The following is a 15,274-nucleotide window of genomic DNA, read 5'->3' on the forward strand; positions in this document are numbered from 1 at the left end:
TTAACAATTTAACTATCTCTGTCCTTTAGAGATGCCATGTACCCTTTCTCTATGAAAGGACACCAAAATTCAGGTTTATCTCATAACAATAAACAATTACCATAATATGAACCGATTCCTAAGATAAGAAATAACCTGTCTCGTCACAAAGAGATTGTTTTTGAGAGTCTCTGTCTTTGTCAGTGTCCTATTGCTGTGAAGAGACACCATGACCACGGCAACTCTTACAAAACAAAGCATTTAATTGGGCCTTGTTTACAGTTCAGAGGTTTAGTCCATTGTCATCAGGGCAGAAGAACAGCAGGACACAGGCAGACATGGTGCTGGAGCTGAGAGTTCTGCATCTGGATCCACAGGCAGCAGGAAAAGATAGCAACATTGGGTCTGGCTTGGGCCTTTGAAATGTCAAAACCCACCCCCAGTGACACACTTCTTCTAACTAGGCCATACCTCTTTCAAATAGTGCCACTCCCTGGTGACCAAGCATTCAAATCTATAGGCTTATGGGAGTTGTTCTCATTCAAACCACCACAGTTTCCCATAATAATAATGTGTTGCAATCTTTAAAGAACAGATTATAAAATAATTAATAAATATTATACAATAATATTTTTAAATAATATTCCTGTATGTAAAAATCACAAGAAAGTTCTAGAATATACCCAAGGGGAGTATATTAGAATTTTGTGTAATTTTAAAATTTTTCTTTGTGCTTATCTAAATGTTCTAATTTTTATACCACAAAAAACATTTTGAATTTTTTAATAAGATAAGAATGTTTCAAACAATAAAAGTGTGCAAGAGTCAGACAAGCTTTGGTGGGGAGACTGCTCAGTTGGTAACGTGCTTGCTATACAAAACTAAGGCCCGAGTTCAGATCTCCAGGAACAAGGAAAGAAGCCAGGTGTGGAAATGTACATCTGTGCCACAGTGCTTGGGGGAGTGGATACAGGTAGAGACAGGCAGATGATTAAACTACTGGCCAGGCAGCGTCACCAAATCAGGGACTGTCGGGTTCAGGGAGAGATCCTGTCTCAAAAAAGAAAAAAAAAAAGAAAAAAAAATTAAGGTAAAGAATAATAAGGACATCTGACATCTCTCTCTTGTCTTTTGGTACTTGCATGCACATGTGTGTGCCTACACACACACACACACACACACGGGGGTGGGCACAGGGGGATTGACTTTACTATTCTGGGAACATCATAACTGCTTTTATAGTCTGTGCCTCAAGAAGACACTAAGAATGCTTACATGCCTGTTGTGTTTCAGACATTTTGTTTTTTCATTTATTCCTCATGGTGGCTCTACAAAGTAGACATTATTTTCATGTCACAAATGGGGACTCAAACGGACTCAAGAAGATTACATAACTCTCTAAACCACGTGTCCAGTACAAAGCCGACTCAGCACAGAAACAGTTCACCTGAGCCCAGTGACTTCTCCCACTGACAAGACAGCCTCCAACTCACGGATGTTAGCCTAGGAGCCCTGGCTTTATTCCTCATCGTCACCCATGACACCCTAACAGTAGCATCAAGTCAGGTTCTTTTCTCGTGGCTCAGGGAAGGAGTGCCTTCTCAGGCACATAGACACTCCACAAACCTCTTTTACTCACCCTAACTACCTCAGGCCAAAGATTCAGCACTTAGATACTATAAATGTGAAAAGCTGGTTTGCTGGTGTCGCTTTAAGAATAAACATGGGGGGGGGGGCTTCCTGCGTAGACTGTGAGGCGAGGTGGAAATTGGAAACAGAGTGTACGCTGAAGGTCTAAGCTGACTCGCTTATGCTAGTTGGGCATGGAGGATTTGAAAGAGGACATCAAGTTCATCCTGGATGAGACCTTGGACTTTGGAGGGTTGTCCCCATCTGACAGTCACGAGGAAGAAAAGATAACAGAATTGGTGAGTCCAGAGAAACCACGTCGATGGGGCCTCTCCCATCGGAGTAACCCAAATGCAGTAGCTCCTGCCCTCAGAGTGTGAGGTTCAGCTTGAGCCCACTCAGCCCAGAGAAGCTGGAGGAGATCCTTGATGGGACCAACGGCCTGACAGCTCAGCTAGAGGAGCATGCCCTGGAAGATGGGGAGAGTGCTGGTGCAGGCCCTGGGAAACCCAGCCTCAGAGGAAAGCCCAGCCCTCGCGGGAGACATTTGTCCTGCAGGATGTTTGTCCTGAAGGACAGCTCTGCCCGAGATCTGCTGCCCACTGTGAGTTTGTGGAGCACCTCACCTCCAAGCAACCAAACTGGGCTCTGGGAGCAGAGATAAAAAGGGGGTCTGTTTGGAGAGGCCAGGCGGGCAGCCGGCGTGCAGAACTTTTTTCCTATGAATCTTGTAACTTCTCACAGGCCCACTGGTTACACACTTACTCACATCTTCATTTTTTTTTCTTAAATAAGATGAATGTTAATAAAAGAAGAAGAAACACGGGAGTTCTTGGCCTGCAGTAAAGGCTCTGTGTGAGATCAACTTGGAAGCCCTTTCTGAAATACAACACTCAAGTGAAGAACCTCCGCCTCTTATCTGGCTGACAATTGGCCTCTTGTAATAATAACCTGAAAAACCTCATGACTTTGCCTCAATTGCCCTTTGTTTTCTTGTCCTGTTGGATGTTTAGTAAAGTATTAATAGGACTTTGATTCACGTTCCACCAAAGAGCTTCAGCCGTTTTATTTGTAATGTCTCCTCGCAGTCATATTACTTCTGGGAAGAACACAATTGCCAGACATTGTTGTCCCATGATGAAGAGACAGTGAGGACTAACGTACTGCACCTTATAGAGTTAAGTATGGCTGAGTGACAAATGCTGAGTGTTTGACAAGGAGCCAACATTGCCAGAGAAGAAACCTAAGCAAATATGGTTAGGCAATGACTTTGGGAGTGGGGCACAGACTTGTGGGAGATGAGGTAACGGAAGAGATGTGCCTGTGCTAACAACAGGAGCTATTTATGAAGTCCAGCCAGCTCCCGGACTACAGGCTTTTACACATGTTAAGTCATTCATCCCCACAAACAGCAGCCAATCCAAGGTTGTATGACTCTAGAGTTGATATGCTTTCCTAGTGGGGTGGGTTACAAACAGAGAACACACAAAGTTCTCCTGTGAAGGACAGGCACTGGTAAAGTGACCTCACTGGGAGCTCTCCTTGAACTTTATGGGCCAGCCATGAACACTCCAAAGTGTGGTTATCAATTTTGTGTGTAATGACTCTCAGCAAGGCCGGGGACCTTGTCCATTTATAGAGCAAGGATTCTAATGATTCTAATGATATACAGATGTCTGCCTTTCTGGTGTCTTCAGAAGCACATATTGAAAAATGGTTACCTCTTCATATAATATATATATATATATATATATATATATATATATATATATATATATATATATATATTGGCTGGTGAGATTGCTCAGCAGTTAAAAACACTGGTTGTTCTTCCATAGGTCCTGAGTTCAATTTCAGCAACCACATGGTGGCTCACAAACATCTATAAGGAGATCTGATGCTCTCTTCTGGCCTGTGGATGTATATGCAGCAGAAGTATTCATACATTAAATAAATAAATAAATAAATAAATAAATAAATAAATAAATAAATAAATGTTAAGGACACACACACACACACACACACACACAAATGTAGCTGCCCACATAGCTGGCTGACATTCTTTCCCTCAAGAGGCCTGATCTATGTGCTTGAATCTGTTGAGCTCTGTCATAAAGTAGGGGAAAGATGAAGCAATGTAACATCTAGGATCAGTTCATAAAAGCCCATGAAGTTTCTGCCTTACTTGCTGAGAACATTAGTATATAACCAATGCCAATATTGACTAGAACAATTAATTAATTGGAAAGAATTGATCCAGATCTCAAGTGATAGAAGCCCAGTTTAGACTTGTTTAAACATATTGGTTTACATTAAACTAAAGAGTTCATGGGTAAATCAGAAAGAGCTAGATGCTGAAAATCTGGAACTGGACCTGTTCCTCTTTGGGTACATTCATCTGTAATCGTCCACTCATCCTCTTGCTGATTGTCCCTGTACGGTGTAAGATGTCTACCAGCAATCTTCCCAATAATTCAACTAGCAAGTTCTAGGAACAACTTTCACTTCACAAATAGGGCATACACATACAGAGATACAAACATAAGAAGACATAGAGATACACACACATAGTACATGCACAAATACACACACACACACACACACACACACACACAGACACACACTGTGATCTAGGCCATGTATGGAACCGTGGAGACAGGAAAGCCCTGTTGTCATTGTAACTTCATGAACTGAGGATAAACAAAGAGGGGTGAGGATCCAAATAGAAAATGGATAATAGAGATTGTGTAACCCAATACAGGCAAACCAGGTGAAGACCACACACATGTATTTCTCCATATTCTAAATGAATTCAAGTTAAACAGTGAAATTATGACTGTTTAGCTTTGTTTCTCCCACCTAGATAAATAGTTTAAGGACCAGAATTTAATTACATCTCCCTATCACATTAAGTGGATAATAAGACCAAGTGGCCATAGACATCAAAGAAAGGGCTTGCAGCAATCTCAGGAGTAAAAGGATCTCAGGACTTGATCTCAAAGACTCGTGATCTGTGCCCTTAAATCACCTGAATCACAAAACCTTTTTTTCCAAATCTTCTAGTAGCATGGACTAAGAGTAGAGAGTCTGAACATTGTCTGCAACTGTTAGGTTCTCTGACTTTCTTATGGGATTAGCCAGTCTTTGCCAAGTTACCCAGTCTGTCCATCTCTTAGCTTTCCCATTGGTAAATGAAGATAATAATAGAACTATTTGGTAGGGAGAGTAAGTGAGTCATCATATAAAAACATAACAGTACATTGTAAGAGCTATATAGTACCAACTATTTATCACTTGGGAAAATGAGCATTGTGCCAGGGCCTTTGAAGTCTGAGTAAGAAACTCTAACATCAGCAAGCAAAAAAGCACATGATTTTTGTCAAAATTGCTTATTTTCACTAGGACTATTTCATTTCTTTCTGTATGATATGATATCAATTATATCTTTCTGATCCCCTCAAAGGGCTGACATTAAGACCAGTGCAGGTAATGGATGCCGAATCATTTGAGAAGCTCCAAGTCTTTTATAAATAAGGAATCTTACTAATATTAGTTCCCATTGAATTATTTGAGTTGCATATAATCAGGGCAGTTTTACACCTTACTATTTAACACAAAGAATCATGAGGAAAAAAGCTGAGTGGTGGTTGGTGGTGCACACTTTTGATCCTGGCACTGATTAGCAGAGGCAGGGCTATCTCTATGAGTTTGAAACCAGCTTGGTCTACAAATCCAGGATGGCCAAGACTATATAGAAAAATCTTGTCTCAAAAAAAAAAAAAAAAAAAAAAAAAAAAAAAAAAAAAAAAAAAACACCTAAGCACAGGGAGAATTTTTCTGAACAGAACACCAATGGCTTGTGCTCTAAGGTCAAAGATCAACAAATGGGACTTAATGAGATTGCAAAGTTTCTGTAAGGCTAATGACACTGTCAAGAAAACAAAATGGCAACCAACAGATTGGAAAAAGATCTTTACCAACCCCACATCTGATAGAGGCCTAATATCCAAGGTATACAAAAAATTCAAGAAGTTAGACACCAGAGAATCAAACAATCCTATTTAAAAAATGGGGTACAGAACTAAACAAAAAGTTCTCAATTGAGGAATATAGAATGGCTGAGAAGCATCTAAGGAAGTGCTCGACATCCTTAGTCATCAGGGAAATGCAAATCAAAACAACCCTGAGATTCCACCTCACACCAGTCAGAATGGCTAAGATCAAAAATTCAGATGACAGCAGATGCTGGCGAGGATGTGGAGAAAGAGGAACACTCCTCCACTGTTCGTGGGGTTGTGAACTGGTACAACCACTCTGGAAATCAGTCTGGCAGTTCCTCAGAAATTTGAACATAGTACTACCTGAAGACCCAGTTATTCCACTTCTGGGTATATACCCCAGAGACACTCCAGCATACAACAAAGACACATGCACCACAATGTTCATAGCAGCTCTATTTATAATAGCCAGAAGCTGGAAAGAACCCAGATGTCCTTCAGTAGATGAATGGATACAAAAATTGTGGTATATCTACACAATGGAGTACTACTCAGCTATTAGAAACAATGACTTTATAAAATTCCTAAGAAAATGGATGCATCTAGAGAATATCATCCTGAATGAGGTAACCCAGTCACAAAAGAACAGACATAATATGGAGTCACTGATAATTGGATACTAACCCCAGAAAGCTCTGAACACCCCAGAAACAACTCACAGGCTATATGAAGCTCAAGAAAAACAAAAGCCAAAAGAAAGAAAGAAAGAAAGAAAGAAAGAAAGAAAGAAAGAAAGAAAGGAAGGAAGAAAGAAAGAAAGAAAAAAACTTCAGTCTTTCTTAGGAAAAAATTAAATATATAGCACCCTCTCAGAGTGTGGTACACCTGGACCTCAAATCATTAATAATCCAAGAGCTGAGATAATAGCCTTGTGGCAATTTTTGGTATTCACAGATCATTATGCTTAATCTATACCCAACAAGAAATCTGTTTCCATGTTACATTCTGTCCTACATGTACTTCATGCTTATTGTAACTAGTGGGATTTCAATGCATGCTATCAAACCTCTAAACAAATTAAGTACTGACAAAAATATTCATATAATGTTATGCCAAAATGCCTTTAAAATATGTATTTGTATCCCTCTTTTTTAAAAATAAAGTGGTAAGAAAAAAAAACCAAAAAACAAAACTCAGGAGGAAAGAAAAATCTACTCCTTATATAAAATGATAATGGACTGGCCAGCTGAACCCAGATCAAAGTCATGATAACTGTTTCATGCTTTGAAGAAATACCCAGCACTCTTGTGGATTAAAATGGATTATAAATGAGAGCAAGAATACATTGATTCGCTGTATTCTACGCACACGGGTCTCTGACTACTCACAAGCCAGGCTAGGATGAAAGTCTATCTCAAGGACTTTGCACTTCAATGTCCCTCCATCTATCTTCATGCAAATAGCTCTGTGTCTCATTCTCTTTCTTTCTATTGGGTTTCTGCTTGAATGTTATGTGCAATGTTTGTGCAGATGTTTTTAACTGTGACTATGTATCTTGTGGCAGACATCCTTCTGAGCACATGTAACCTCATATATCACATACCCATTGGATCTCTACAATATAAGATCTCTCAGGATTTACTACAAATATAGTATTTGATGAATAGAAATATTCAAAAGTATATGTCAAGCGCCACAACATTTTCACCTCTCAAACTTTCTGCAAACACAACCCCAGATCTGTAGGGAGCCGTTTGTGCGGCACCCAAACATGGCGCCGGCTTCCAGCCGAGAGCTCAGCAAACAGAGCTGCTGCCCAGCCAAGAGACTTAATGCGCATGCGCCACATACGTCATTAGCCCGCTCTTGGGGCATACTATTGAGTTACTGGAGGGCGCACCAATCAGGTAGCGACACAAGTCTCCTAGGCATATATAGCAGTGCATTTCTTCCCCCAAGAGGAGAGGAAGACAGGAGAAGAAGAGGAAGAGGGAGAGAGAGAGACCCCACGTGGAGGGATGGCGGAGAGGCGCCACGTGCAGAGGGACCCGATAGGAGAGATTGCGGGAGGTCCCGCGTGGACAGAGACTGGACAGAGAGATCGTTTGTGGGGAACTGCGCGTGAGAGGCCGTCTAGACAGTAGAACTCAGTAGGGAGTCCCCGACTCAGAGACAAGTTTCCTGCTCAAGAAGTCCCTGTTCAAAGTACTGTTCAATAAAGGTTATCCGCAGAAGAATTTGTTTGTTGCATGCCTGTTCCTAGCGGCGGGAAGCGTGGGCGTGTGACACAGATCACCTTGTAGATACCCCAAGTCTATGTAACAATACATCCTACTTTTTCCTTACAACTTGTCTTGACTTTCTAAGATATGAGCACTTTACATATATCCTTTCATACACCATAGTAGACTCTCAGGAGAAGTTATTAAATGACTTAAAAACTGTATATCACATACACACACAATATATATATGTATATATATATATATATATATATATATAGAGAGAGAGAGAGAGAGAGAGAGAGAGAGAGAGAGAGAGAGAGAGAGAGGGAGGGAGGGAGGGAGGGAGGGAGGGAGGGAGAGAGGGGGAGGGGGAACGGAGGGAGGGAAGGAGAGAGAGAGAGAGCTGTAAGATCTAGCTCAGTGGTAGAGTTGTTTCTGCTTCCTAACATGTGTAAAGACCCAGATTTGATTTTCCAGTACCAACCAAAAAACTGAAACCTGGACCTCAGAATCTGAGTGTGAATTCAGATAGTCACTTACATGATGGCACAACTCTGGTTTCTTGCATACCAAGGGGGCTTTAAAAAATACCCATACACTCCACATTTTAAGTTTATAACCATCATTACTGCAAATTATGGGTGGAAACAGTTTCTGACAGCGCAGCGTATGTAGCGAGCAGCAGTTAATGTTAGCTGATGACTGTTATGCTTTCTCTCTCTAATAAAACCCTTTTACCCTTTTTATTAAAAATTTTCATACAATATATTTTTTTTCTCCTCTCCCAACTCCTCTCAGATTCTCTCAACTCAACTGTACGTTCTTCTCTTTAAAAAAATTTACAAAAACGAAAATCAAAGCCAACAGGCAAATGACCAATAAGACAAAACAAATGCCCAAAACAAAACGTCCACAGGAATAAAATAAAATAAAATAAAATAAAATAAAGAACCACCGCGTTCGTTTTGTGTTGGCCAACTTTCCCCAAAATAAAACTTTTGTCTTCACAAGATGCACGCCTGGCAACCAGGAAGAGCACGCATGCTCGGTCTGCCTCTTCCGCCCACGTGACCGACACATCCTGGCATTCCAATATGGCGGCGCCCAGCGGCACTAGCTACACGTGAGAAAAAGCAGGCACCGGAGCATCGGAGAGTACCGCGTGAGGGCCGCTTTCTCATCCGTACTGCCCGCGGATCCCTTCTGGCCTTCCTGAGATCCTCGCGGGCCGCTGTCCCGCCGCAGCCATGAAGCCAAAGCCACTTTCCCACAAGAGCGAGAACACTTACCGGGTGAGCGCGGGAGTTTGGGCCGGGAGCCGCGGTTCGTCCTGCCTATCCCTGATTAGCTGATAGCGAAACTCCTGGGCCTGCAGAGTCGGGGCAAAGCCGGAATCACTTGCCCGGGACTCCAGCGAAAATGGGAGACTCTGGCAATCTAATAAACATGACTTCTCAGGGAAGTTCGGAAACTTGAAATACAGATTCCGCCTTTCAACGGTGAAATCTGGCCTATCCGGGCAACTCCCTTCACTCCTAGGTCAAATTGTTCGGCCCAGGGGATTGCCTGCAACTGAGTCTCCCCTTCTAACTTAAAGACTGAACTGAGCGGGGTGGGGCGGGCCGGCTACTATAGTACTTTATAATGTCTTTCCAAGTCCTTTTGTAACTGAGTCTGTGTGTTTTGTTTTGTTTTAAATACACTTGTTTCCACAACTTAGCGAGATCCCTGTGATTTGGGGGTGATAAGTAGTATGAAAGATGCAGCATCAGCTTGTCATCGTCACAGCCTGTGGAAATTGTATTTGATAAAACGTAATGTAGGAGGTAGATCAGTTAGTTGGTCGAGTGTTTGATTAACATTCAGCGAGCCCTAGGTTGGATCCCCAGCCGCTTACACCCCATTTCAAATAACAGTAATAACAAAAGTAGGTGTGATAACTTGTGCCTGTTAACCCAGACCTGGGGATGTAGAGGCAAGAGGATCGGAACTTAAATTTTAAGGTTATCTTTAGCTACAAAGCCAGTTCCAAGCCAACCTAGATATGTAAGTTAAACATACACACACACAAAGATGAAATAAGTTATGCAAAAATGTAGAAGTATTTACATCTTCAAGTAGTAACAGTGCATTTGTTTAGGCTTCTTACATTTACCTTTTGTGTTTCATCAGTAATAGCTGCTCTTATTTAAAAACCAACTACACATCTTATGAGCAATAATAGAAAGCACAAGTCTGAAATGATGAGCTACTGTTATTTGTGGTGATGGTCCAGAGATTGGTTACTGAAGCTCTAAACATGCTGTGTTCAGGATTTGAGTGTGAATAGGGTGTCTTGTACTCTGGCTGATTATCAGAACATGATAAGCGTTGAATGCCAATGTGTCTTAACTGTTTTTGTCTGCAGTTTCTTACCTTTGCTGAAAGGCTGGGAAATGTGAACATCGATATTATTCACCGTATCGATAGAACTGCAAGCTATGATGAGGTAAGAGGGTGTTTTAAATTTCTCTTACTAATGTAAGTACACTGTCTTTAAAGACATTTTAACGTACATGCAATGATTTAGACCTGTGTTGTCTAATTAAAAATATACCCACAGCAAATACGTTTTAAATTCACTTTAAACCTAAACCCCTCAATAGCTATATGTAGCTAGTTGGAGTCATACTAGAGGAGTACTATCCTGGAAGGTTTGTGTGCATCCTGGCCTCAAGCTCAGTTGGATGATGCTGTGTTAAAACAGTTGGCTTGACTTGATTCTCAGTTGGGTTTTGTTACTGGAAATTCTTCTTTCTCGTGTACATTGCAAGTGAATCTACAGACCTGTACTTTTTGGCAATTCTGATTTTAAAGTGATTTTAATGAAATCACTTTCCTGGGGCTTAGTTTCTTCCTCTTTAAGATACTAGACTGCATGATTTTCTAGTTCTAACCATATTCCTACCATTCTTCTATGGGAATGTTTTTCTCTTTGCTACACCAAGCCCTTAATGATTCTGCTAGCCCTTCTTTAAAGGCTTAACCTTAACCTTACTCTTGTTAATGCTCACACCTTTAACTTGGGGTTTCAACCCCAGCTCTTCATCTGTCACTGATCAGATTCTGTACTGAGGTGTTGCCGACATTGTCTTATGCCACTTTAGCATGTTAAATAGCATCATCTAGACCAGCATAAAATGCTTTGAGAACTCACAGTGAAGGGAGCCTTCTGAGATGTCAGAATGTCAGAAGTGATCTGTAAGATGGGACCTGAATTAAGTTTTGCTGTTGGTATAGGTTTTAGCATGGCAAAAGGCAAGAACAGCTCTTCCAGGCCGAGGGACAAGTCTGCACAAAGCACCCAAAGCTAGGAAATGCTTGTCCCATTTAAGGCAGCACAAAACTGTTTAGTCTTATAGATGTGCTTAGGGTGTACACGTGTGGGGTGCCTGGAATCTGGATCTGTGAAGGGATTCCAGGTAAGGTTGAAGAAGGAAGATTGCAAATCCTGGGCCAGTCTGAACTACATAGCAGGCCTCTGCTATTCATTTGTGCATACACACTCTATAGAGAGATGATAAGCATCAAATGGTAATGAGATAAAACATGCAGTTCTTAAGAGGAGAATAATTAGTTGCACTTGGAACTTGTTGAATGTGATGTGTAGTGCCTGTGCCCTTAGGATATTGGAGAGAAAGGGACAGTCCCAGAAAGCACAGTAAATCTTAACTACTACTAGATCACCAGGGGAAACATTAAAACACATTTGACTAGCAGAGTGTGGCTATCACGCCTTTAATCCCAAATTCAGCACTTAAGAAGCAAAGGCAGGCGGATCTCTGTGAGTTGGAGCCCAGCCATGCTACAAAGTGAGACCGACCCTGTCTCAAAGCATCTGTGAATCTAGAGCACAGGTGAGGGCAGAGGCCGAATTACAGATTGGGTTCAGCAGGTAGTTTTAGCTTAAGCTACAGGAGAGGTCAAAAGTGCCAAGCAAAAAGATGTTAAAGATGAGAGTGCACAATTGTAAAAAAATTACATAGTGGATGTATATTGGTATCTTTTTTGTAAGAATTTTCTTTACAAAAAAACATTCTAAGATTGAATGGTCCAAAATGGCTTCAGTTACATATCTTACAGTTGGGGTTGTTGGTGTCCATTCTTGTTTTAGTTAAAATTCTGTTAGTTAAAATTCTTCTTAAGATGATCAAGACTACAGCCAAAAGCAACGGGAGGAACTCGAGGCAGGAACCCTGAGACCAGAACTGAAGCAGAAGCCATGGAGGAGTGCTTCCTGGCTTGTTCTCCACGGCTTGCTCAGTCTACTTTCTTGTGCCACTCAGGACTGTCCAGGGTGGCATGGTCCCCAGTAGGCTGGGCCCTCTCACATCATCATCAATCAAGAAAATGGCCTTTAGACTTTTATCCTGTGCCAACCTAGTGGGAACATTTTCTCAATTGAGGTTCCTGTTTTCAAAATGACTCTTCCTTTTATCAAGTTGACTTAAAACTACCCAGGAGACCCTCTCTCCAACGCAGCTGAACTGACCTCTTTTTATGATGTAAGAATCTTCCTAAGACAATAAAAGTGGGATGGGCAGGATAGTATATACTGTATTAAGCTAATATGTGTAGCTATTTTTGGAAGTGTCTTTATTAAAATAAGAAAAAATAGATACAAATATATATATTTGTATCATCAACATCTTTCTACTTAATGGCAACAAAATGATTTTAATTTTTTTTGATTTGTTGCTGGGGGTTGAACCCAAGGCCTCATGCATGCTAGGGGTGCTATCTACCACTGAGCTATATCCTCAACATTAATATAATTTTAGGGGGAGGGGAGGTTGAGACAGGGTTTCTCTCTGTACCCTGGCTGTCCTGGAACTTGCTCTGCAGAACAGGCTGGCCTCAAACTCAGAAATGTGTCTGCCCTGTCTCTTAGTACTGGGATTAAAGGTGTGTACCAATACCATCCAGCTCCTAGTATAATTTGTAATAGTCACATAGTACACGTTCATATGTATAGGTCACATAAGTAGTACAACTCTTGCCTGACTGTTGGATTTTTAGGCTGTTTTGATTTCCTCTCAGTGTAATAAACCTTGATGTGTGTAAGTTTTATAAGTAATAGCTTAAAAAGTAAACTTGCTGGGGAGGGGCATGCTTACTTTTATGTGTAAATAAAGTATCAGATTCCGTCCCCATGGGGCTGTGGCAGTCTGCATGTCCAAAAGCAGACTGGAAGAACTGAAGAGTCCTAACGCTCTCTGTGCAGGCCGTGCTTCCTGTGATTATTACGTGGGCTCTCGACAGTTACTTGCTGCAACCATAGCAGCAGGGCTTGTTTGTGTGATTCACCTGCCGTGGTAGACTTCCTCCATGGCTTGAGGGGGCTGGTTCTCCTCTCTTCCCAAAGATACAAAAAGGAGTTTTAAACCCTTGCTCCTTGCCCTAAGATACTGGCTGTGGTCTGTGCCCTGCAACTTGGTCCATTGTCCTGGAGTTGCCTAACGGCTGTCTTGTTCTTGGCAGGACGTCGAGACTTACTTCTTCGAGGCTCTGCTGAAGTGGAGAGAGCTGAACCTTACGGAGCATTTCGGTACCATCGGTTTCTTTTACTGCATCCTCCCATAATTTGCAGTTTTCTGTTCCCAGCAACTAGTGATGTGATGGAAAAACAGAACATAATCCTTTCTTGTTTCGTTTTGTTTTGTTTTCTTCCTTTTGTTAACCCAGGGAAATTTTACAAAGAAGTCATTGACAAATGTCAGTCTTTTAACCAGTTGGTCTATCATCAAAATGAAATTGTCCAGAGCTTGAAGACTCACCTGCAAATTAGGAACAGTTTTGCCTACCAACCTCTTTTGGAGTAAGTCTCATCTCAAGTGAAGGCTCGATATTGTTTATCTGAGTTTTAATCATTTTTCATCACTGGCCATAAATTACTGTTTATAATTTAGAAGTGGGTTGAATCTGCCTTTTTCACTAGTTTACCGTATCACAAAAGGACGTGATGCTGTAAAGCAGCATCCTAGGTGTACATTTCTGTGCTCCTACAAGAGCTGTATCCTTCTTGGAAACCAGAGATGATAGGAGGCCCCAGGTTCTGCCACAACTGTTTCTGATTCACATTTTTGCTCACCTGTTAAGGTTTGAAGAATTTTATATCTCTTCAGATTTGAGCTGTGAATGATGGCACACTCTATAATCCCTGCTCTCGGGAGGTAGAAGCAGGTGGATCTTGTCCAGCCCGGGTTGGACAGCAAGTTAAGATCTTGTTTCACAAAGTAACACAGCAACAGCAGTGGCTTGATTAGAAGTCCTTCAGTTTAATTCCTGCGGTGCTCATAGGCTGTAACTATTATCTACATTATTAACAGCTTTTTTAAAATGAGTTGCTTCTTTTTCAATCCAGTTTAGTAGTACAGTTGGCACGAGACCTGCAGACTGATTTCTATCCCCATTTTGAAGACTTCTTCCTGACAATCACGTCCATCCTGGAGACTCAGGACACAGATCTCTTAGAATGGGCTTTCACCTCGCTCTCCTATCTTTACAAGTACCTGTGGAGACTGATGGTGAAGGACATGTCCAGGATATACAGGTACACCTTTTCTTCTGCACTGGTTTGGTTTGCCTTCTTCCTTTGCCCTGACCTCTCCCTGAAAAAATACCTTTTCAGTACACAGACTAATTATTTCCTTATACAGGTTGATATGCCAGTCACAGTAATCTACATTTTAATCTGCCAATATGCTGTGTATATCTTAAACTTGCGTATACCTACTTTATTTCTCTTAAAATTATACCTACTCATTCAAACTTGACTTGGAGTTCATCATATTACCCCCTCCCACTTATTAGCCATGATAGCTTTGAATTCTGGATCTCTGTGTTTTATTTTGTCTTATTGATTAGATCACGTAAGCTCTATTATAGTTATTTGTAATGCCATCCTGTCTTTTGCAAACCCCTGAACTGTTTAAGGAAACTGTTTAAAATGCTGGTGTTTATCCAGCAAGCATGTATTTATTTACATGCTCAGCAAGAGATAACCCTTTTTTTTTTTAAATGCACTGGGATGTGGAAGGAGAATGAATTCCTTGGTGGCTCTTTGCTTAAATAAAAGATTCCTACCTGTTGAAATCAGACTAAATGGATTTCTCATCTGGTTTTCCATTTATTTCCCCTGTGTATCCCAATGGAAAAGGTGGCTGTGGAGCCGGACAGCGCGATGCCAGCGATCTTCCTCTTGGCTCCTTAAGGGCGTCTTTGATCTAGTTACTCAGCATTTCAAATTCTCTTCTGTCATCTATAAAGCTGTGAACTTGTAGTGGCTGCTGCCTGCTTTAACTATACTTGGTATAGTCACAAGTAAAACGTAGAAGTCCTTGTTCTATGTTTATGTTAGGATGGAGAACAGGACAGATCACAGAGGGTCTTGGATTGCTGGAA

The 15,274-nt window shown here is 41.3% G+C and overlaps 1 protein-coding gene across 2 annotated transcripts in view; it reads left to right on the top strand.

Moving 5' to 3' along the window:
* Positions 1–9,078: 9,078 nt before the first annotated feature.
* UTP20 (UTP20 small subunit processome component) overlaps positions 9,079–15,274 on the top strand; it is a gene marked incomplete at its 5' end in the record, with an annotated part of 78,305 nt that continues 72,109 nt past the window's right edge. For both annotated transcript variants that reach the window (XM_080935039.1, XM_080935038.1), the window contains 5 exons: positions 9,079–9,123; positions 10,239–10,319; positions 13,352–13,418; positions 13,556–13,688; positions 14,235–14,423. In XM_080935039.1, coding sequence (XP_080791165.1) covers positions 9,079–9,123; positions 10,239–10,319; positions 13,352–13,418; positions 13,556–13,688; positions 14,235–14,423 — 515 coding nt within the window. The remainder of the gene's footprint in view (positions 9,124–10,238; positions 10,320–13,351; positions 13,419–13,555; positions 13,689–14,234; positions 14,424–15,274) is intronic.

The sequence above is a fragment of the Micromys minutus genome, assembly GCF_963924665.1.
Source record: "Micromys minutus genome assembly, chromosome: 22".
In the NCBI taxonomy this organism is placed as follows: Eukaryota; Metazoa; Chordata; class Mammalia; order Rodentia; family Muridae; genus Micromys; species Micromys minutus.